The sequence below is a fragment of the Mustela nivalis genome (genome assembly GCF_964662115.1).
Source record: "Mustela nivalis genome assembly, contig: HAP1_SCAFFOLD_1032, whole genome shotgun sequence".
NCBI lineage: Eukaryota > Metazoa > Chordata > Mammalia > Carnivora > Mustelidae > Mustela > Mustela nivalis.
In genome coordinates, this window is record NW_028135632.1 from 103,079 (window position 1) to 125,586 (window position 22,508).

At 64.5% G+C, this 22,508-nt stretch overlaps 3 protein-coding genes across 6 annotated transcripts; 2 read left to right on the plus strand and 1 right to left on the minus strand.

Annotated features, from left to right (window-relative positions):
* The first annotated feature begins 47 nt into the window (after window positions 1-47).
* On the plus strand, window positions 48-6,236 carry KLHL17 (kelch like family member 17). 3 transcript variants are annotated; one of them, XR_014307838.1, is made up of 12 exons: window positions 48-314; window positions 1,169-1,428; window positions 1,516-1,637; window positions 1,796-2,017; window positions 2,496-2,612; window positions 2,812-3,025; window positions 3,346-3,490; window positions 3,575-3,742; window positions 4,167-4,255; window positions 4,363-4,436; window positions 4,519-4,638; window positions 5,316-6,236. XR_014307838.1 is itself a non-coding variant. In XM_082750385.1 (12 exons), exons 1-12 carry the CDS (start codon window positions 199-201, stop codon window positions 5,542-5,544), a joined length of 1,938 nt encoding a protein of 645 aa, XP_082606511.1. In that variant the 5' UTR covers window positions 48-198; the 3' UTR covers window positions 5,545-6,236. The 3 variants fall into 3 exon arrangements, 2 of the variants coding, with proteins under 2 accessions (XP_082606511.1, XP_082606512.1); XM_082750385.1 differs by lacking the exon at window positions 4,519-4,638 and adding an exon at window positions 4,639-4,820; XM_082750386.1 differs by lacking the exons at window positions 1,169-1,428; window positions 4,519-4,638 and adding an exon at window positions 4,639-4,820.
* Window positions 6,237-6,335: 99 nt separating this feature from the next.
* Window positions 6,336-21,453, plus strand: PLEKHN1 (pleckstrin homology domain containing N1). 2 transcript variants are annotated; one of them, XM_082750388.1, is made up of 16 exons: window positions 6,336-7,242; window positions 7,341-7,440; window positions 10,072-10,218; window positions 10,311-10,391; window positions 10,512-10,584; window positions 10,904-11,031; window positions 11,113-11,244; window positions 11,497-11,577; window positions 12,346-12,421; window positions 12,545-12,684; window positions 12,821-12,970; window positions 13,164-13,304; window positions 13,467-13,607; window positions 13,764-13,973; window positions 14,229-14,277; window positions 14,356-21,453. In XM_082750388.1, the coding sequence occupies exons 1-16, from the start codon at window positions 7,160-7,162 to the stop codon at window positions 14,469-14,471; spliced, it is 1,848 nt and encodes a 615-aa protein (XP_082606514.1). In that variant the 5' UTR covers window positions 6,336-7,159; the 3' UTR covers window positions 14,472-21,453. The 2 variants fall into 2 exon arrangements, with proteins under 2 accessions (XP_082606514.1, XP_082606513.1); XM_082750387.1 differs by lacking the exons at window positions 6,336-7,242; window positions 7,341-7,440 and having other exon boundaries at window positions 9,805-10,218.
* Window positions 15,018-18,966, minus strand: PERM1 (PPARGC1 and ESRR induced regulator, muscle 1; the record flags this gene model as incomplete). Its single annotated transcript, XM_082750384.1, has 3 exons — window positions 15,018-16,076; window positions 16,334-16,459; window positions 16,971-18,966. 3 exons carry the CDS (start codon window positions 18,964-18,966, stop codon window positions 15,985-15,987), a joined length of 2,214 nt encoding a protein of 737 aa, XP_082606510.1. The 3' UTR covers window positions 15,018-15,984.
* Window positions 21,454-22,508: the final 1,055 nt, after the last annotated feature.

Here is a 22,508-nt window from a genome sequence, read left to right on the forward strand (position 1 = left end):
CGCTGCGTTCCGTCCGCGAAGACGCGGGCAGCGCGGGAGGCGGGGCGGGCGGCGCCGAGAAACAGCGGCTGCGGGCGGGCGGGCGGCGGGAGCGAGGGACGCGGAGCCGGCCGCCACCGCCTAGCAGCCCTCCGGCAGTCCTAAGTCCGTCCGTCTGCGCGTTCTCCGCGGGTCGCGGCGGGTCCGGCAGCCGAGCCCATGCAGCCGCGCAGCGAGCGCCCGGCTGGCAGGACGCAAAGCCCGGAGCACGGCAGCCCGGGGCCTGGGCCGGAGGCGCCGCCGCAGCCGCCGCCGCCGCAGCCGCAGCCGCCGGCGTAAGTGGGCCGAGGGCCTGGGGACCGTGCGCCAGACCAGGGGCTGAGTGGACCCGGGAGGGCGACGAGGAGGGGCGTGCGCCCACCCTGGCTGGCTGCCCGGAGGAGGCGGCCTCGGCGCCCCGCAGGCTCGGCCCGCCCCTAGAGGTGCAACTCCCCCCCGTTTGTCGCGCACGCAGCTACGTGGGACCGGGCGCGCAAAAGTGGCTGCTTCCCGGAGGCGCTGTCCTCTCCCGCCGCCCTTGAATTCCGGCTGCGCCGCTCAGACTTGGGCGACTTGTCTGCAGGAATGGGGGGGGGGGGCGGGTGGAGCCGCTGGGGAGGGTCGGGTGAGGCTCGGCCTGCTGGTGGCATAGGGGCCGTCTTCAGAGCTGTTCTGAAGCCTTAGCCAGTCGCGCTTGGTGCACATCCTGTGTGCCCAGCCCGTGCTGAGGACACTGGACCCTGATGGGGAAGGGGAAGGGCGGCCAGTGACAGAGGAGCGCCTGGTCCCAAAGAGGGCGAAGGGAACTTGGTCCTTACAAGTTAGGGGCAGAGACGGGCTATTCTGTGGGGACACCTGGGCAGAGGGGAGTATGGTGCCAGAAGGTGTCCTGGCAGAGGAAGCTGCTAGGACCAGCGCTGGCATCGGGTGCGACTGGACCTCAGCGGAGGAGCAGGTGTGGGGCAGCTTTGCTGCACTTCTAGGGAGGCTCCCTGTATGTGAAGGAGAAGGGGGGTGGTTCCTGATGGAAGCCAGGTAGGGGCTGTCAGGGAGGGGGCTGCCACCTCGGTGCCCTCGCCCTGCTGCAGTGTCAGGGGTGGGTGAGCAGCTCCCCGCAGCGGGCGTCTGACCTGGCCCTGCCCGTCTGCAGCCCGGAGGCAGAGCGCGCGCGCCCTCGCCAGGCCCGGCCCACGGCTCCAATGGAGGGTGCAGTGCAGCTGCTGAGCCGTGAGGGCCACACCGTGTCCCACAACTCCAAGCGGCACTACCACGATGCCTTCGTGGCCATGAGCCGCATGCGGCAGCGTGGCCTCCTGTGTGACATCGTCCTGCACGTGGCGGCCAAGGAGATCCGAGCACACAAGGTGGTGCTTGCCTCCTGCAGTCCCTACTTCCACGCCATGTTCACAAGCAAGTACCCCCACATGCAGTCTGGGCACTCGGGGGGCTCTGCAGATCTCGCCGGGCAGGTACCAGCCTGACCCTCTGTCCCCACAGATGAGATGAGTGAGAGCCGCCAGACGCACGTGACATTGCATGACATTGACCCTCAGGCCTTGGACCAGCTGGTGCAGTTTGCGTACACGGCTGAGATTGTGGTGGGCGAAGGCAACGTGCAGGTGAGGCTGCCTGGTCCCTCCCTCAGTCCCTCGCACAGCTCCGCTGGGCCCCTGTGCCTCAGCTCCTGGTGTTTCCCCGTGCCTCTCCCTCAGTCCCTCGTGGCCCGTTTTCTTGTCCCTGCTCCCCTGCTCTCTCTCTCTCTCGTGTCCCCCCACAGACTCTGCTCCCAGCTGCCAGCCTCCTGCAGCTGAATGGCGTCCGTGACGCCTGCTGCAAGTTCCTGCTGAGTCAGCTCGACCCCTCCAACTGTCTGGGCATCCGGGGCTTTGCTGACACGCACTCATGCAGCGACCTGCTCAAGGCCGCACACAGGTACGTGCTGCAGCACTTTGTGGATGTGGCCAAGACCGAGGAGTTCATGCTGTTGCCACTAAAGCAGGTAACGTGCCAGCGGGGGCACCGCCTCGACCCTGACCCAGTCCCTAGACCCTGGCCCCAGCCCCAGGACTCCTGGCTTCCTTCATCTTGGCCCTTCGGACCTGGCCCTTTGCCCCCCAACCCTTATTTCCAGCCTCTGACCCGCATTCCAGCCTCACTACCCATCCCCCGCCCTCTCCCCACCCCACCCCCACCACACCCCCTTCTTCTGACCCACCCAAACCTGCCATTTTTGACTTCAGATCTCATCCTCCTCTGACCACATCCCTGCCTACAGCCTGTAGGCCCTGGGTCTGCATCCCTAGCATTGTTCCGGGCCTGGGCCCATGGGAACCGAGTCTGTGGTTCCTGACCCTGCTTGGTCCCTTCTTGTAGGAACACTGGCCTCCCCATTGGACTCTCCCTCCCGGGTACCTTCAGGGCTCCATGGGCCCCCAAAGCCCTCCCTAGATCTCAGGTCTGAGGGTCCCCACCCCTAGGTGCTGGAACTGGTCTCTAGTGACAGCCTGAACGTGCCTTCAGAGGAGGACGTCTACCGTGCCGTCCTGAGCTGGGTCAGACATGACGTGGACGCTCGGAGACAGCATGTGCCAAGGGTGAGGCCAGCACCTAGGGGCCCACTGTGCTTAGAAGGGGACACATAGCGGCTGAGGACCTGGGTGCCCCTGGGGTCTGCTGTGTACAGAGACCCCCTCACAGGAGTGATGCAGAGACGTTTTCAAGAAGAGCCAGCACGTCTGAGGGGGAGCTCTTCCCTGGGGCCTGCCGCCTGACCGTGGCACCCCTGCGTCCCAGCTCATGAAGTGTGTGCGCCTGCCCCTGCTGAGCCGGGACTTCCTGCTGGGCCACGTGGATGCTGAGAGCCTGGTGAGGCACCATCCTGACTGCAAGGACCTGCTTATCGAGGCCCTCAAATTCCACCTGCTGCCTGAGCAAAGGGGTGTTCTGGGCACCAGCCGTACGCGGCCCCGGCGCTGTGAGGGCGCCGGCCCCGTGCTCTTCGCCGTGGGTATGTTCACCTGCCTGGTCCCCTCGGGTCCAGGACCCTCCCCCACATGCCCTCCCTCTCCTCTCCCATCCCTGACCTGTGCTTCTGTCCCTGAGCCCAGCACAAGCCTACCTCATACCGCGCTGGTCACATCCTGTACCCACCCCACACCTGCTCCTCTGTTCGCCTGTGGAGGACCCCGTGCGGTATGACCCACTCACCGATCCTCATCCCCACCCACCCTTGGAGCCCCCGTACTCTTGACCTTGAACTGCGCTAGAGATGCCCAGCCGTTGCCTCCCTGGGTCCCTTGTCCTGCCCCGTCACTTCCCCCTTCCTAGGTGGTGGGAGCCTGTTCGCCATCCACGGAGACTGTGAAGCATATGACACACGCACTGACCGCTGGCACGTGGTGGCCTCCATGTCCACGCGCCGGGCCCGGGTGGGCGTGGCAGCAGTTGGGAACCGGCTATATGCTGTGGGTGGGTAAGTGTGGACGCTGGTTTGGGGTCAGGGGCTTAGCATATGCCCACTGGGCCAGTCCTGACCGGCAGCGGACCCCTCCCCTAGTTACGATGGGACTTCAGACCTGGCCACCGTAGAGTCGTACGACCCTGTGACCAACACCTGGCAGCCTGAGGTGTCCATGGGCACGAGGCGCAGCTGCCTGGGTGTGGCTGCCCTGCACGGGCTCCTGTATGCAGCTGGTGGCTACGATGGGGCCTCCTGCCTCAACAGGTAGTGGCCGGGGTCAGGGCCGGGTGGCCTCTTGGGGTTGGTTTGGCTGCAGGTATGGCTGCATCAGGACTGCAGAGATCATGCCTGGAGGGAGCAAAGAGGGATCCACCCTGACTCAAGTCACCAGGGCACCCTGGGTCTCTCCATCTGCACCAGCCCAGCTGCCCCTTCTTTTCCTCTCAAGTTCTTCCCCCAGCCTAGGGGCTGGGCACCATGGACACGTGCCCAGGATCATGCAGGCGGCCAGCTAGGGGCCCCTGTCCCCACCCAGAGGGCCTGCTACTTGCTCCGGTGGGATTCTGGGATCAGTCTCTGTGACTGCCTAGGATGGGATTTTAATCATTCCGTGGGAGAGGGCAGGTCCTGGGACCAGGGCAGCCTTTCTGCCACTGCTCAAGGTCAGCGGCAGGCCTGGTGTCCACAGTGCTGAACGCTATGACCCTCTGACGGGAACATGGACGTCCATCGCTGCCATGAGCACCCGGAGGCGATACGTGCGTGTGGCCATGCTTGGTGGGTGACAGGGCCTGCTCTGTGTAGTGTCCACCCCACCCCCACCTGCCCCACCCTGGGGACCCCACACATAGCAGGCACACCACGGGCACGTTGACTCTCTGCAGATGGGAACCTGTACGCTGTGGGTGGTTACGACAGTTCGTCACACCTGGCAACTGTGGAGAAGTATGAGCCCCAGGTAGGAAACACCCCCCCAGCCCATGAATCTCCCTTTCCAAGAGCGACTTGAGGTCCTCACTCCGAACACCCACATCACCCAGATGACCAGCCCTCTAGGTCCACCCCGTCGCACAGACACCCGGTCCTAGAAGAGGGTTCTTGGACTGTGGAGGAGGGAGGCCCGTGACGGGTCTGCCCCCAGCTGGTCCCCTCAACCGCAGGTAAATGCATGGACCCCCGTGGCCTCCATGTTGAGCCGACGGAGCTCAGCAGGGGCGGCGGTGCTGGAGGGGGCCCTCTACGTGGCGGGCGGCAACGACGGCACCAGCTGCCTCAGCTCTGTGGAGAGGTACAGCCCTAAGGCCGGTGCCTGGGAGAGCGTGGCCCCCATGAACATCCGAAGGTGCGCTGGCCCCTCCGCACAGGCCCCGAGTGTCCCCCTGTCACCACTGCCCCCCCCCAGATTCCCAGGTCTGCCTTGAAGTGTCTTGCCAGTGTGATGTGTCCACGCCTCCTATCCATGTGCACCTCCCGCCCAGCTCCCAGTCCCGCCCAGCGCCAGGGCCCCGCCCAGCTCCGGTTCCACCCAGCTCCCAGTCCCGCCCAGCGCCAGGGCCCCGCCCAGCTCCGGTTCCACCCAGCGCCAGGGCCCCGCCCAGCTCCCGGTCCCACCCAGCGCCAGGGCCCCGCCCAGCTCCGGTTCCACCCAGCTCCCAGTCCCGCCCAGCGCCAGGGCCCCGCCCAGCTCCCGGTCCCGCCCAGCGCCAGGGCCCCGCCCAGCGCCAGGGCCCCGCCCATCGCCCCGCCCCGCCCCCGGGGGCTCCTCCCTGGCTCCCGGGAGGCTCTGAGAGCAGTTCTCGGCCTGCGGCTCACCTCCCTGCCCCCACCGCACCCCCAGGAGTACGCACGACCTGGTGGCCATGGACGGCTGGCTCTATGCCGTGGGGGGCAACGATGGCAGCTCCAGCCTCAACTCCATCGAGAAGTACAACCCGAGGACCAACAAGTGGGTGGCCGCGTCCTGCATGTTCACGAGGCGCAGCAGCGTGGGCGTGGCAGTGCTCGAGCTGCTCAACTTCCCGCCGCCCTCCTCGCCCACGCTGTCCGTGTCGTCCACCAGCCTCTGACCCGCGGCGCGGACTGCCCAGAGGCCCGGCCCCGCGGCCTCCCACATGCCTTAAGCTCCACAGGGCGGCCCCAGCACCTCGCGTGTCGGGGGCGGAGTGCTCGGCCCCCACCAGGAAGGTCCTGCCCTGTCTGTCCTTGTCTCTGCGTCGAGGCCGGCCACTTCTGTGTTCACTGCTCAGTGTGTGTGCGTGTGCGTGCGTGTGCGCCGTTTACTTACTTCTAGTTTATTTATCTATTTATTATTTATCGGTCGGTGAACCGCGCAGCGCCTACTAGTTCACACGTTTCCCCTTGACGTGTCCTGTGTCTCTGGGACCAAGCTGCCTTCCCAGGTGTCCTGCCCCCCTGGGGGCACCAACAAGCAGTGGGGGTGGACACTTGGATTGCGGATGGGTCAGAGGTGAGCTCAGACTCTAGACCTGGAGGGACTGGGGGGGCAGGTGCAGAGCAGCAGGCCAGGGTTGCAGGGATGGGGGGCGGTTTCTGAGCAGGTGCAGACCCTTCCAGCCTGGGCTTTGCACGCCTCTCCTACCTTGCCCAGCCAGGCACACTTCCCAAGAAGGGCATGATGCAAGCTTCCTTCTCGTGGGCATGGTGTGTCTTCTGGATCCTGCACTGAGCTGAGCACAGTGTGCCCCAGACCCCACACAGCAATATGAGCCAACTTGAACAATAAACATGTTTCTCGGGCTCTGTGGCCTTCAGGCTGAGTGTACATCTCCACCCTTTGGGGTCTTATCTGGGGTGACCAGGAGGGCCTGGGGACAGGTGTGCAGCTGGGCTGAGGCTCTGCTTTGGTATCTGAGTCCTTCAAGGCAACATCTTCACGCCCAGGTGGGTCAGGGATGTGATATCGTGCGTGGGCACCCAACTAGGAGTGTGGTTCCCAGTCAGCCTGGCCCTGAGAGGCCCTCATGGTCCCATCTCATCCCAGGCTCTGGGGAGAGAAGCATGCACGGTACTAACCCTACCTTACCGCACCGTGATGGCCCTGGGTGCACCCAGGAGGTTTGTGGCCTCCTTCTTGGACTTGGGCCTGGGGTGAGGTTTGGGCTGGAGTGGGAGGGGTAGGGGGAGGGTCATGGCTTCCCCTTGCCCAAAGTCACAAACTCCTATTTCAGCAGCTGAGAACAATCACACGCCCCCTTACAGTCAGTGTGACTCAGAATGTGGCCTTTAGGTGGAATATGATGTGTGCTCTCCATGAGGAGGGGTGGTATTGGGGAGAGGGAGCCCTGGGCTCACAGAGCCCCAACCGCAGGCAACCTGGCCTGAGTGTGGGCAGACCAAGTATTCACAAACCAGGCTTCCGAAGCCCCTCCCATACAGACTGGAGGCTGAGACAGGCGCTCCCGGCTGGGCCAGGGGAGAAGACTCCTCCCCACCAGCCCCCCAACTCCAGCCTGGCCTGCCAGCGTTGAGGACCCAGGTCAGAGTACTGAAAGCCTTGGGCCTAGGTCAGGGCTGGGTCCCTCCCAGAAAGGCTCCACCCTCATCCGGCCCTTAGGCAAGGGGCAAGACTTCCCAGAGCTCCGCCTGGGAGGCGGGACAGGAGTCTCAGTCCGGAGGGACCCGGTCGACCTGCTCCACTCGGTCCTGCCGCCACCGCCGCCCATGGGCAACAACCACTGCGTCCCTCAGGCCCCTAGGAGGCTCCGGGCCTCCTTCTCCAGAAAGCCCTCGCTGAAGGGAAATAGGTGAGGGGTGTGGAGCACAGCCTTGGTCCCCAGATCACAGGGGGTCCCTCAGGCTGCCCCGGGGGCCAGGCTGTGAGCCCCCCTTCCCTTGTCCCCAGAGAGGATGGTGCAAGGAAGCTGGCCGGCCTGCTCGGCACCGAGGCGGGTCCTGACCTGGACACCACCGCTGACAAGATCTTCTACTACATCCCTGGGCCGGTGAGCAGGCGGGTGGCGCGTCCCAGCTCACAGGGTGCGGCGGTGGTGGTCTCTGTGGGACTGCGTGTACCTGTCCTAGCGTTCCAGGGCCCAGGGTCTTCCCTGTCAGCCTGGGGGGAGTCAGTCCAGAACCAAGTGAGGAAGAAGACACCGCCCCGCCCTGGGGAGCTCCCCTGGCGGAAAGCCTGAGCAGAGAGCGAAACCGAGACACTGAGTCAGTGGGGCGGGCCGCGGGCCGGGGGCGGGCCCTCCCCAAGTCTCTGCTCCACCGGAGGGGGCGCCGTGACCAGGCTCTCCACCCAGAGCCTTACCTGGGGTGTCCACCCACTGCCCCCCCCCGCCAACTTGGGGGCCGGACAGTGCGTCCAGGCACATTCGAGGTAGACCGGCATGTCTGTCGCTGCGTGGGCGTGGGGTTGTGTCGGGGTGGCTGCCATCATTCCGCGAGAGTGAGGGGCTCCAGGTGTCTGCTGAGCCAGCCTCTCACCTGCTTCAGGCTTCAGTCTCTCCCGGGGTGTCTCGGCACCCACCCCTGCCTCATTCCTAGCTGCGCACCGTGCTACCCCCTACCAAGGCCACACAGCAAGGACACGGCTCCTGCATGCTAGGCCACCTCTGAGCTGAACACTGCCCCCCTCACCCTGCGCAGCTCCTGGGGAGCTAAGGGTTAGCTGAGAGGGGAGGGCACCCAGCCCTTTACCGTAACCTGGATAGCTTCGGGTATGGTAGGAGGCTCTGCTATGTGCAAAAGCCCCAGAATGCAAGGGAAATGATACCCCAAAATCTAACCCCAGGCCAGAGAAGGAGGAACGTTTGTCACTCTGGGTCAGAGCTCCAGTCCTGCACTCTTCTCCTCACAGTGTTCTTTCGAGGCCCAGTAACTGGTGCGTGCTTCCAGAGCCTACCTTTCCAGCTTGTCCCCATCAAGCTGGGAAGCCCAGGCTTGTCCCCTTTCCTGCCCTCTGAGGTCCCAGGGCCCCATGCAGGCAAGTGCGGGCTTGAGAAACCATGCTGCCTCCGGGAGGTGGACAGGCAGTTCTGTCCAGGGTCCAGCCGGGCCGCGGTAGAGCTCCTCTGTGTGACTGCATCACACACCTCGGCTCGATCCAAGCCCAGGACGCATCATGTGTGCCTGGTGGAATCCCGTGAGATGTGGTGGCCCTGGTGGTCCTCTCTTGCAACCATAATAGCAGGAGAGGGGAGCAGGCCTGTTGAACCTGGGAGCTGGGGCTGGGGGAGGAGCCACCTGGTAGGCCCTCCCCTGTAGGGGGTTCTGTACCCCCCAAGGCTCTGAGCTGACTCCTCCCTAGCCCCTAAGGCTGAGCCTGGGCCACAGGGACGGCTGCGTGGTCCTTCCTATTCGTGGCCTATTTTTCATGGGTCCCATCCCTGTGTTGTTCCCCACACTGGGTGTGGATACAGGAGGCCCCACCCAGAGAGAAGGAGGCCTCACATTCCTGGGCTTGCCCAAGGGGCAGCTTAGCTTGGCCAGGGCTCAAAGCCCTCAAGGCAGCCTCTGCCAGCTCCCAAATAGAGCATGGCCCCTCCCCAACTCACCCCTGAGCCCCTAGACTTCAGCCCTTCTAGCCAGGGTGTCAGGTCAGTGCCCATCTCTATCTGACTTCCAGTCGGATGACGGAGCCCCCAGTTAGAGAGGGTTCTCTGTGTGGCAGGACTGGCCAAGTGTTTGTGCCCCGACACTCCTCCCCTCAGCAGACAAGCGGGGAACCCCCAGCACATCTCGGGCCTGGCCTACTTCTAGGGATACAGCAGTGGGCAAAACAGACAAAGACCCTCTTCTCTTGGTGTTCCCATCCGCATGACAGAACCAGAAGATAAGACGGGTGGAAGACTTGGTAAGCCCAGATGCGGCTGGTGTTGAGAAGAGTAAAGGAAGAAAGGTGTGCAGAGGGGTCGGGGAAGGCTACAGTGCGAGGTTACCAGACGGGACCTCATGGGGAAGGGACATCTGAGCCAAGTCCTAATGGGTGGGGGGGATCGCGAGTGTTCGCGTCAGCCTGTGCCTGATGTGGGAGAAGAAGACAAACGGAGGAGGCAGATCAAAGAGGACCCCGTGCGCCAGCGCCGGGACCTCGGCCTTCTCGGTGGCTGAAGTCCCCGTCCCGCTGCAGTGCGCGGCCACCATCAGCACACGCGCAAGGGCTGGTGGGACGCATCTCTTCCCAGCTGCCTGTTAACTGACTGCTGCTGCTTGCAGTGGCCGTGGTGAGAGTGTTTGCGCAGAACCCTCCCCGGAGCCAGGTAGTAAACACTCGGAGCCAACCCTGGAGACCCAGAGGGGGTTTGCGCATCGGCTCCCTCAGACACGACCAGTCTGGGGAGGCCGAATAATCAAGACGAAGGTGCACAGGTTAGGAAATATCAGAAATCAGGGTCGAATGTCCACAGAGCACAGACCTCACGGTCTCTCCACCAGACCACGTGATGTCACGCGTGTTTGTGGCCCCTAGTTCCATACTAAAAGGCCGTGAGCGTGCGTCGGGCTTCTGTACCTGTGAGTGGTGGTGTGTGTGTGTTGCTCACCTTGGCATCATGTACCCGCGGGCGTGGGCATGGGTGGGGCAGCTGGCCGCAGGTCAGGCCCCCTCCCCTGAGCTCTGCTCCCCACAGGACCTCCGGGGCCTGGAGAGCCAGCCCGAAAACCTAGAGCAGCCGTTCCTGAGTGTGTTCAAGAAGGGGCGGCGGAGGGTGCCTGTGAGGGATCTGGGCAAGGTTGTGCACTACGCCAAGGTCCAGCTACGATTCCAACACAGCCAGGTGGGGCCAGGCCGGGCCGAGTGGGGGGTGCTCGGGTACCAGCCTGGGGCCTGTCTCCCAGCCCCTGAGACCAGCAGCCCTGCTCTCCCCAGGACATCAGCGACTGCTATCTGGAACTGTTCCACTCCTACCTCTACTTCCAGGCCCATGGTTCCAAAGGACTCACCTTCCAGGTGGGGGGAAGTAGGCAAAGGGGAAGGCTAGGGGTCGCGGGAGAGAGCAGCCTCTTGGGAGGTGGGTACCCATGTCCACCGGGGTTCCCGAGCCCTCCCTCCCTCCATGTGCTCTGGCAGGGGCTGTTGCCGCTGATGGAACTGAGTGTCTGCCCGCTTGAGGGGTCCAGAGAGCATGCCTTCCAGATCACAGGTGTGTGGGGGCATGAGTGGACCTGGCCCCCAGGAGGGGCCTCTAGCTGGGGCTGCTCAGCAATCTCGAGCTCTGGCTGAGCTTCCGAACCTGGAGGGACCCTGAGTGCATGGGGGGGTCCTGGCTTTTCCTCCAGTGGGTGTTTGCCAAGCTGGGCTGCAGGACAGTGGGCAGGGGACATCCAGAGCCGCTGGAGGCCAGTGGTCCAGGATGGTGCCACAGGCTCCCCCGTCCCAGGCCCTGTGGTGCCCAGGGAGCCCTTGGATCAGGCCTTTCCTATGAGCTGCTGGCCCAGCCCACTCCCCACCTCTACCCCCAGGCCCGCTGCCTGCTCCTCTTCATGTGCTCTGCCCCAGCCAGGCCGAGCTGGGCCACTGGCTGTACCACCTGGAAAAGCAGATAGCCCTTGTGCGAGGGCCACAGCTCTGCCACTCGGTGCCCCTGCAGGTCAGTGCTGGGGACCCCCAGGACGCTTTCCTCTCCCCTCTGCGCCCACGCCCTCTGCTGCCCCTGACCCCCCTTCACTAGGGCTCCCCCGAGGGTGAGCTGCCCTGGACTCTGCAGCGCAGGCTGATCCGGCTCCGGGCAGCATCTGGACATCGGACGGCGGGCAGCGCCGTCTGCGCCTCAAGGGTCAAGCTGCAGCATCTGCCCTCACAGGTATGTGGGGGGGGGTGCGCAGGGGTGGGAGGAGGCGGGGGCCGAGGGGTGGGAGTGGGCTGAGATCACGGGGACACGTGGCTGAGGACACGGAGGCACAGGGTGGGTGAGAGGAGGTGGGGGAGGCACAGATGGGGAGGGGTGAGGAGGGAGGGTGGGGGTGGAGATGAGGGAAGGCCTGAGGAGGCCAGTGGGGCCAGGGCCTCGCGCACACAGGTCCCGCCCCCACCCCGCCCTCCGACCTCCTCACAGGAGCAACAGGACCGGCTCCTGGTCCTGTACCCGTCATCCCTGGCTATCTTCTCCGAAGAGGCAGAGGGGCTTTGCTTTAAGGTGGGTCCCTCCTGGCTGAGGACGCGCCCCGGGAGACACCCTGTGTGTGGGGGTGGGAGAGGGCAGCAGCTCAGGAGGAACCTGTATTTCAGGGCCTGTTGGGACAGAGTGTGCTGGCCCCACCCACCCGGCCTGCTGCCCTGGTCAGTCTGGTCTCAGCGGTGGTGTGGCCACGGAGGCGTCCCTGCCCGAGCACCCCTTATCACCCTGGAGCGTTGGCCACCAGCAGCCTGGGGCCGGCGGCATGGGGCAGAACCACTCCAGGGAGACACTCTTGTGCTGGGCCCCAGCATGCCTGAGGGGGGCCTGTACCTCTGAGTGGCCACTTTCCTGGGGTCTGGGGGCACGTGTGTGCATGCGTGTATGGGACGGTCCTCTGGGGCTGGGGTGTGTCTGTCATGTGCACCACAGTTAGCTTCCGCTCTGGGGGTGATCACGGCCCTGGGTCACTGAGGAAAATGCAGGGGTCTTCCCCACGATCCCCTCCAACCTACCCCCAGTCTTGGTAGGTGACCCAGGGAACCAGTCCCCAGAGGCATCTGTCTGTGCCTGCCGCGGGCCAGTGAAGCCCCAACCGGAGTCCAGGCGCACAGAGATCCCTCACGCCAGTCAGGGAGTGCAGACCTCCCTCAGGGATGCGGCTCAGCCCTGCCTAAGCGTCTGAGGGCCCAGGCCAGCTCTGCAGGGTGAGACAAAAGTAGGGGCCCAGGCAGAGGCCCAGAGTTCACCCCCCAGGCTCCGGCCCCACCTTCCGTCACTGCCCCGCAGGGGGAGCTGCCCCTCAGTACCATCCACGTCAACCTGGAGGAGAAGGAGAAGCAGATCCGCTCTTTCCTGATCGAAGGTGGGCGGAGGCTTGGCCCGGGAGGGAGGGCAGGAGCTTGCTGGGCGCCCCAGCTCCCCACCGGGGCCTTGCAGGAGCCTGGCTCCCTGCAGGCCGGCACCCCTCACGGAGTCTGTGTGTCAGGCCCGCTCATCAACACCATTCGTGTGCTGTGTGCCAGCTATGAGGACTACAGCCACTGGCTGCTCTGTCTGCAGACCGTCTCGCCCCGGGCTGGAGGCGCCCCGTCGGCTGGCCTCCCGGGGCTGTGGGGGTCCACACAGGTGAGGGGTCCACAGGAGGAGATGCTGCCCCCACGCCTCACATTCTGGGCTAAAGCGTAGGTCTAGGGCGTGGCTGCTTAGGGAGAGGGGTCCTGCTCTCTGTCTCACCTCCCTGCTCCCTGCCGCCGCTGGCCAGGTCATGGGTGGCGGCCGAGGCTCCCTCTCCTCGGACGGACGAACCAGCTGGGACTCGGGGTGCCCCGCACCCCTCTCCACCCACACCAGCCACTCTCTCCCTGAGTCGTCAGTGCCGCCCACCACAGGCTGCCCTGCCCAGCCTGTGCCTGTGAGTATCAGGAGGTGAGGAGGGGTAAGCAGAGGACAAGCACAGGAGGCCATGCGGACAGTTTGTGCGGGAGAACTTAGGTCCCCATGGCACTCTACCCCAGGCAGGACCTGGAGGGAACTTCGTGCATCCTCAGAGAACTGAGTGGGTGAGGGCCCTTGGGAACCTTCTGGAAGGTCTTTGGTCCCTGCAGGACCAGGCCGACCCTGGCCGCACCAGCACCCGCAGGCAGAGGGCCGAGCTGAGACGGAGCAGCAGCAGCCGGTCACCCAGGAGTGAGGCCCGGACCGAGGAGCCCAGCCTGGCCACCTCGCTGTACTTGGACCTGACCAAGGTGGGCCCGGCACACTGACCCAGTTCCTCCTCCCGCCCTCCGCCTCCCTGGCCTCCGTCTCTTAGGCCCAGATGGTCCTGGAGCCACCTAGAGGCCTTGCACAGAGAAGGGAGGGCTCAGGCCACCTCTAGCTCCGAGAAACCTGTGTCTTCCTGCCTGCAGCTGAGCAGGCAGAGCCTAGAGGACAACCCTGAGGCCCCAGACCACTCTCTGAAGACCCCACACTCCCCACTCTATGCCGACCCCTACACACCACCTGCTACCTCCTACCACAAGATCACGGACGTCCAGGGCCTGGATGAGGTCAGTTCCCTGTGGATGACAGAAAGGCTCGATGTATCCACAGCCTGAGGTCTGCTCAGGCCATGATGGGTAGCCAAGGGGCTCGGGGCGCCGGGATCCCTCAGCTCCGCGGAGGTCCTGGTCCAGGGCCTCAGGTCCCCACCCCTTCCCTGGCAGTTCCTCAGCGCAGCGCAGAGCTCACTTGGACCTGAGTCCTCGAGCCCGTTCCCCTCGGTCCCTGTGTCTGTGCCTGTCTCGGGCCCCAGCTCTGGACTCTCCGGTCCCCACTTGCTCTCCAAGAAGGGAGCCCTGCAGCCCAGAGCCTCTCAGCGGCACCGAGGCTCCGTCAAGGGCCAGGGGCCACTCCCTCCAGACTCCCCACAGCATGTGAGTAGCAGCACTCACCCCTGCCGGGTAAGGGGTCCTGTGGAGGGGTGGAAAGAGTGTGGGGGCTCTGGGGCCCTGGGGGAGCAGGACGATAGGGCAAGCTGAGACCAAAGACAGGAAGCGGCAGGGGTAGGGGGTGGAGGCAGGAAGCGACCTGACAGAAGAGGCGGGGCTCGGGTCTGGCAGGGTGGTGGGCTGCTCTCCAAGCCCCCTCCCCCAGGGCCCAGCTCTCAGACTTGTGGTTGCGATCCCCAGGCCGCCCCTGTGCAGGAAGTCTCGCCGGACCCCCTGCCACCTCCCTCAGGTGAGTGAGGGCCCTTGTCTCTCTCTGAAGGGAGTGCTGGGTGTGGCTTCCTAAAGGGGTCTCTGTCCTCCCCACCAGGTGGCCACCCCCCCAAGAGCTATGGCAACTTCCGGGACAACGCTTCCTCTCCCTCCCACAAGCGGTGGCCCCGAGGAGGACCTGAGCCTGGTGGGGGGCTCGTCCAGTGGATCTGATGGCTTCTGGGTGGCTGGTTCTCAGGACCACCTGCCAGCGTGGGCTCTGCTGTAGGGACTGCAGCACAGCCTGGGCCATTCTTTGTAGGGCCACAGGCTGACCGGCATCCAGGCCCCAAACCCCACCCAGTGCTGAGTCCGTGTCTCATCCCAGAAGGCTGAAGAGAGCTCCCAACCTTCCCCGGGCTCTGGAGGGGCCGGGAGGGGGGCCGGCCGGGAGGGGGGCCGCATCCTGAAGACGGCCTGGCGACGTGGCTGGACCCCAGATCAGAGCAGGCCTCACAGGGGACCTGGCAGCAGCCCTTCCTCCAGGGAAGCAATGAGGGAGGCCACTTGGCGCAGGCTTTACCTGCCAGTGGGGGGGGAAGCAGGTGTGAAGGTCAGAGGGCTGGGAACATCAGGTTAGTGAGGGTCAGAGCACGTGAGGTCAGAGGGCGTGACGGTAGGAGGTCAGCAAAGTCCGAGACACAAGAGCAGAGGTAGAGGACGTTCTGGGCGGGTGTCAGTGGGCTGGGGCAGGTCAGGAGAAACAGACAAGAGACTAAATAAGAAAGAAAGAGAAGGTTCTATTTGTGCTGTGTGTCCATGCGTTTTCCGCTCAGCAGTCAGGAGTCCCCCATCCTGGGGACCCTGTGCACAGGCCCACCTGGCACCCAGCCCTGTGGGCTCCACGGCTCTGCCACCACCAGCCTCCACCCACCTTCCTGCCCCATCTCTGACGCCTCAAAGCCTTAGGACAATCCCAAATATCTGATCCTTTATCCGACGCCACCCTATTGTGCCTCTGTACCTCATCCAAGGTTCCCCAGAGGAGGGGCTCCAGCTTCTGCCCTACAGACCCCCACCCTGCAGGAGCCACCATCCGACCCGCCCCTGCGGGGACCTGCTCGCTGTCTTCTACTCGGGCAGGAGCCAAGGCAGCCTGGGGCTTAGGGGTCACAGAGGCCTCAGAGGCTTTCCCTTCCTCACCCACTTGTCCCTGGGACACCCCCCTCCAACCCGAAGGCCATCAGTCTCCTCACTCTTGCCCCCTTCCCAGATTTCCAGCTGGGGCTTTGCTGCTGCTCCAACACCTTCACGTTCCCAGTGCCTCTCCCTGCCTCTCCCTGCTGACTAGATAACCCAGTAAAATACAGGACACCCAGTTCAATTGGATTTCAGATAAACCACACATCACAGTGCAAAGCATCAAATACTGCGTGTCTGAAATTCAAGTTTCCCCGGCACCCTATGTTTTATGAGCTAATCTGGTCACCTTACTCAGCAGCTCCTTGCTCAGCACCCACCCACCCAGCCTTCCGGAATCTCCCTCCTCCCAGGTGTGAAGCATCACCTCGGCCTTAGCCGGTGGTTAGAACGTTGCGGGAGTCCACGGAGCAGGAGCAAGAACACTGGCTCCTTCCTAGATGCCGGAGAACACAGGGGTCAAAGGGCAAGACCTGAGGGTAGCACCTTGTCCTCAGTGCCCATGGCCATTTCTCTGTCCTGTGTCTTCCTGGACCAAGCCTGGGTTCTAAGAGCTGGGGCTGGGGCTGCGGCGTCCCTTCCTCACTTGCCGGCGGAAGTAGCGGATGGCAGAGACGGTGCCGATGTTGGCCAGCAAGACTGTGAGGGAAATGCAGAGCCTCCTGAGTGCCGGCTCCGTTCCGGCCGGGTCACCACCGGCTACCCGCATGGCCTGGTCCTCACAGGGCAAGAGGAGGCCAGCGGGGCGAGGGGTGCGTCAGCCATGAGAGGAGCAAGGTCACGGGAGGAACCTAGGCTTCGCCATGCACCCGTCACCCCTGCCGGCCCAGCAAGGGAGACTGGGCGGCCCTGGTCCTCCCCGGCCCTAGCCCGCTCCTCCCCCAGGGCCCCCAAACCTGTTTTCCAGGCATCTGGGGTGTGCAGGTCTGACGTTCTCACAGCCCAGGTGGCAAAGGCCACAAACACGAGGCACATGTCGTTCTGGCTGAGGGCCAAAGAGGGGAGAGGACCTCGGAGCCCCCCTGGGAGAGAGAAGCACACTCTGTGTTCGGGTTGCCCCCTCAGACACCTCCGTCCCAAGACACAGAGCGGCGTGGGGCATAGCTGAGTCAAGCTGGCCTGTGCGGGTTGCCTCTGGGGAGGCACTTCCTGGTTTGTGACGTATCTTCCGAGGGGACTGTGGCATGACGTCTACCGACAGCCTGACCGGGCGGCAAGGCCCGCGCCATCCCAGCATCCGCCGTGCTAGAGGCTGGGGGCAGGGCACTGCCGTCGTGGGGCCCAGATACAGGGATGGTCCTTGCAGACACAGATCCCTGCACAACTGCGGGGTCTGGCCTCGTCTGCCCACCCGGACGACGTCCTGCGACGGCCAGGAGCTGGTCCACCCTCCCCAGATCATCCCCAAGCGCCGCCCCCCCGGCTCATGACTCGGGGTCCTAGCCCGCCCCTCCCCCAGGGCCCTCCTGGCTGGACTCCCTGGACGGTATGTTCCCAGGCCTGGACAGCCCATGGGGCCCACGCGACACGCACCTGCTTGCCTGACTGCCAGACTGAGCTGCTCTGCTGTGGTTGGGCTGGGCTCTGGTGGGGTGCCAGGCCCCACGCCCCAGGGCGCCAAGCTGGGGGGCTCCGTGGCCCGCACCTGGAGCAGGGCGGCCAGCTCGGGCGTGCCTCCCGGGGAGTCCTCCCCAAGGAAGTGTTCGTAGGCCTCAGGGATGGAGATGGGCACAGGGTCTCCAGGTAGAGCGGCCCGTACAACCTCAGCTTGGGGGGGCTGGGCCACAGCGTGGCTCCCCCCGTGCCCGGGCCTCTGGGCTCCGCGGTCCTGGAAGAAGAATTCACACACGTCTGGCCACCGTGCTTCACACAGGGCCTGGTCGCCTTCTGCCGCCTCCTCAGCACCTTCATCCTCCTCCTCGATGGTGTCACAGAAGAAGAACTCGTAGGCCTCTGGGAGGGTCACTGCAAAGCTGCTCCCGGGCCTGGGCCCCACCGAAGCGGAGGGGGCAGGGGGAGGCAGGTGTTTGAGGATCCGAGGCTGCGGAGACCGGGGCCCAACTGCCATGGCGTCCCAGCCTCCAGGCCCCCCTCGGCCCCCCGTGGCTGTCCTGGGGGATGAGGGCCGGGCCGCGGCTGGCGACAGGGGTCCTGAGGTCTCTCCTGAGCCTGGCCCCTCAGGGCTGGGCACAGCCATGGAAAACCGCACTTTCTTCTTCCTGGGGGCTTGGACCCGGCCTGGTGGGGGCTCCCCTGAGTGATGTCCAGGGGCATCTGCTGAGGGCTCCTCTCTGGGTTTCTCCCGGTGTCCTCCTGGAGACCCAAGAGGGCTCAATTGTGGCGTGGCCGCTAGGCCCACCTCCACCACATCAGGCCCGGCCCGGGAAGTGGGGACAGCTGCCGACACGCCCACGTCAGGCTGGGCCTTGGACACAAGGTGAGGCAGCAGAGCAGGTGTGGACGAATCCACTTCCTGCTTGACCACTGGGTCCAGCACAGGCAGGTCCATGTCCAGTCTAGACTTGGAGGCAAGTGTAGACAGAGGCATATCGGGCTGAAGCTTGGAGGCAGGTGTAGACAGAGGCACATCTGACTCAGCCATTGAAATATCTGGACGAGCGGCCCGGGCAGGTGTGGACGTGGTGTGTAGCTCAGCTCCCGGGGCCATTCTCAGGAGCTCTGTACCTTCCTCAGTTGCAGGGACAGGTGTCGGCAGATCCGGATCTGTTCCTTGCAGGGTCACCTGTGCAGGGGCTCCTGCAGACTCCAGACAGCTTTCTCCCTGCCCAGTTCCTGCGGTCTGCTCCGCTGCCCCAGCCGGGAGACCCTGCCCCCCGGACGCAGCCAGGCCAAGGCGCTCCTTGGGCCTGACCTCAGCAGGCAGCGGGGAACCCTGCTGGGGGGCAGCCGAGCCGGGGGTGCTCAGGCACCCGCCCCCCTTGGCCCCGGCGGCGCGCCTCTTCTTTCGGCTAGGGCTGCGTGCCGGGGCTCCGGGACTGCCAGGGGGCCTCTGGGGAGCTGGGGTGCAGCCAGGAGGCTCAGAGTTCTGGGGAGGCCCACCAGGGGGACTAGGGGCAGGGCCCTGGGGGGCAGGCCCCTGCAGAAGCCTCTGCATCTCGCCTCGGGAAGACACCGGCCCTCGAAGCGACAAGCTCTGGCCTTGGGGGGTAGCATCAGATCCGAGGGACAGCAGAGCTTCTGACCGTGCGGACGTGCTGGGCGTCTGCTGATCGGGCCCCGGGGCCAAGACAGGCTCACGCCAAGACCTGCTGACCAGCGGCCGGGGAGCTGCCTCGTCCTCCTCCTTGAAGCCGGGCCAGCCCCTCCCCCCAGAAGCCGGCCGCCCCTCGAGAAGGGGTGGAGGCCCCGGAGGGCTGCTGCCACTGCTGTCCCCTTGGTCAATGTCACTGGACAAGAGCTCATCCCCTGAGGCCAGGCCGGCCTGCAGGAGACCACACTCTTCCGTCGTGGCCGAAAACTCAGCCCAGTCCTGGTCACTCAGCTGGATGCTGTACTGGAAGTTTTCCATTTCAGGTCAGCAGAGGTGCCGGGGTGGCAGAGCTGGAGGCCGGGCGGGGTCCTCGTGGGCCCAGGTCCCGGGCACCGGCCGCCGGACGCTCTCTGCGGCGCCCTCTGCTTCCTTGGCTCGGGGGCCAGCACCCCATCTGCTTCCTGAAAGAAAACCAAAGGGGAAGCCTGAGGGAGCCGAGCAGCTGTCAGAACCGGCCCCTCCTCCAAGTTAGAAAACCTGTAACTCCCGATTTCCCAGCCGACCCAAATGATAACCTTGTGGTGCGCCGGTTCCTAGAATCAAACGTGGCTCTGATTAGCCAAGCACACTAACAGCATCCTCACGTTTGAATTTTTGTCCCCAGAAGTGGCTTTCTTCACATCTGGGAGCGTTTTCTGCTCCACTGGGCCAGCTCCACCCTCTCCAGCCCCCTGCAGACCTGCAGGTACCAAGGCCGACTGGACACAGCAGAGCCCATTTCAAGGATCACTCACTGGGGTCAGCTCACCTGGCGAGGATCAGCCCGGGTCTGTCCCAGCGCGCCTCAGGTGGCAGCTGGCCATGGAGGAGGGGCCGCAGTGCCCAGCAGGTGACCGGCCTTTGGCGATGACCTTCCACCAGCCTTGGCTGGGACAGGCTTCTGGGCTTCCACGGAGATCATCAAGGTCACACTAGTGCTGGCTAGAGCCCACTCAGGGGTCATCAGGGAGTGCCTGGCTCTGCCCCCTGCCTAGGCAGGAGGTCACAGAACAGAAATGAGGCTCCTAACCCCCAGTGGACCCCATGGGCCGTCCTCCAGGTCTCTGCCCCTCACCCAGGCCTGCCCAGCTGTCAGCGCTTCCTCCTTCCGCCTCGTCTCAGTCAACAGCGCCCTCTGGCCTTTGGCCCACTATCACCCCCCAAGGGAGGTCACTCTGGCCAGGCCAGTGCTGACATGCAGTCGCCTTGCGACCAGAGCACTGTGCCTTCCTGACCCCTGAAATTTGCCCTCCTCACTGGCCCTGGGGAAGTCCCTCTCTCTGACTTTGGGACTTCTTAGCGTGGGAATGAGGGACTAATAGTGTCATACCTGGGACCCGGTGGCCAGCCTGGGCAGCGGAGCTGGGCATCCGAGCTGCCTATCCCAGAGCAGCACGGTGCTGGGCTCACCACGCGGGCCCCACCCCCACTGCCAAAAATACTCCATCCCTGTGGTCACATGTCTCCTGCCCGCCGTCAGGGTCCAAGACACAAATAGATGGCATTTGAGGAGCCTCCAGCTCTATGAGGGACGCCTTCCTGGTCGGGTCAGACGCTGGCCAGAGAATGCTGCCCGGCAATCGGCCCTGCACGGGCCTCCTTTGCCCAAGCTGAAGGCCACTCTGCACTTCATCTCTTGGCCCAGGATGACCTTTCCTCTTCAAGTGGCCCCGCCCGCTGTAAAATCTCAGCCCCCGTGCCAGCAGCTCCATCTCCCATGCCCCCACCAGCCGAGGCCCTTCTGGGCCTCAGAGCTTTGCCCTGCCCCCTGTGTGGATTAGAGAGCATTGCAGAGTGGTAAGTGGGGCCGCAGCACTCCAGAATGTTCCTAGAGGTCCTGTGGCGGGGGGCTGCTGCTGACTGGGGGGTAGGGAGCAAGGCCTGCACCTTTCTCCTCTGGCCTCCAGAGGCTCATGGCCCCTCCCCCACAGCCCTGCTGCGCCTGCCAGTGGGCAAGGGGCAAGTGGGATCACTGAGGGCTCTTGGTGGCAGGAGCCCCAAGGAGTGCGAGCCTGGGGCCTCCACAGAGTGTTGGGAGGGTTCAGGGTGGAAAGTGGGTTACTCCCCCCAGCAACCCTCCTGACCTTGGCTCCTATAGATGGTCCCAAGAGGGAGGTGGAGTCCGACCCTCCAAGAAAGGGGGCCTGGAGCCCCCCAGCTCCCAGCTGAGCCAGTCACCAAGAGTAGGCCAGCAGGCGGGACAGGGCCTCAGAGACGGGTCTCCAGAATGACCCCTCCTGTTCCAGGCCCTCGTGAGCACTTTTCCTAAAACCTGTCTGTCCCTGGAGGGAGCACAAGGACTACTCTTTTTTCACAGCTGAGCTTGGTGGGGCACAGAGAGGGTGAGTGACTTGCGCACGACCACACAGCGGGCAAGTGGCAGAGTTGGGTCCCAAAGCTGCGCCTCTTGGCCGTTCTCCAGGCCAACCCGCATCCCCATCCCCACGCATTCTCTGTGACACCCACACGTGTGGCCTCCAGGAGAGGGAACATGAAGAGGGGGCTAGACAGCAAACATCTGAACAACTGGGTCAGTCCAGTCGTTTCTGACCGCAACATCCAGCAAGAAGGAAGTACTGTGGAGGGGCGCCGGGGGGACTCGGTGGGTTAAGCCTCTGCCTTCAGCTCGGGTCGTGATCCCAGGGTCCTGGGATCGAGCCCCGCATCGGGATCTCTGCTCAGCAGGGACCCTGCTTCCTCCTCTCTCTGCCTGCCTCTCTGCCTGCTTGTGATCTCTGTCGAATAAATAAATAAAATCTTTAAAAAGAAGAAGAAGAAGAAGAAGTACTGTGGAGAGAAGGGGTGCCCTGGAGGGGCCGGAGACCGTCTGAGAAGAGGCCGTGGACCAAGCGGTCTTTGGGTGCCCCAGTGGGTGGGAGACAGCAAGGGCCGAGGCTGTGGGGGTGATGGCGGAGGGGGCAGCCTCACAGGTGAGGGAGGCTGGGGTGCTCGGAGTCCTGGTAAACAGGTCCGCGCGTCACCCACACAGGAAGGGCCCAGACGGGGAGTGCGGCGTGTGGCGGCCGCTGCCCGCAGCCGGGAAGGCCCTGCCTGCTGGTGTCTGCCTCGTGGCCGCCTTGCGCGAGCCAGCCTGGCCCGCAGTGAACTTAACAAGTGGAATTGCGTCCTAAGTTCCCTCCTGTGTCTGGAAAAGGAAAAGCTTGTTTTCTTCTTATTTTGTTCTCCTGTGAGTGTCCTGTACTCTCCACACCAAGCGCTGCCCTTCTGCGTCTCTGACCCCAGCTGCGGGTCCCACGGTTTTGCTCGAGTCTGACACCATCTACCCAGAGACACAGGTGAGGCTCAGCCGCACAGGGTGCCTGTCACAAGCAGGTCCTGGGCTGCCCAAAACTCTGTCTTGGCTACAAACTTGGCTGACAAGTTTGTAGAAACCAGAGGTCCCGCGCCCCCTCACCCTGGGATGCGCCGAACTTCCTGGAGTGGCTCCCAGAGGGCGGGGTTAGGGGGGAAGCCCTTAGGTCTGCCAGTTTATCCCAAGAGGAGGGACCAAGGGTGCAGATGAGCAGCTGGCGAGGGCGAGGCGTGAGGAAGGGCACAGCGCGTCCTCGCCCACCGTCCCTGCACCTCCACGGGGCCCGCAACCCAGAAGCGCTCCGAGCTAGCTGGGACTTCGGGGGGCTCCCTCACCTACGCGGGGGGGATCCTTACCTCCATCCCCACCTCTCCCCTCTCTGGAAGAGGGGCTGGGGCTGGAAAGTCCAACCTCTCATCCTGGCTGGGCTTTCTGAGGACCGTCTGCAGCCAAGCGCCTCCCAGAGTCACCTCTTTAGAACAAAGGTGGAAATGGGACCCTGTGTGTC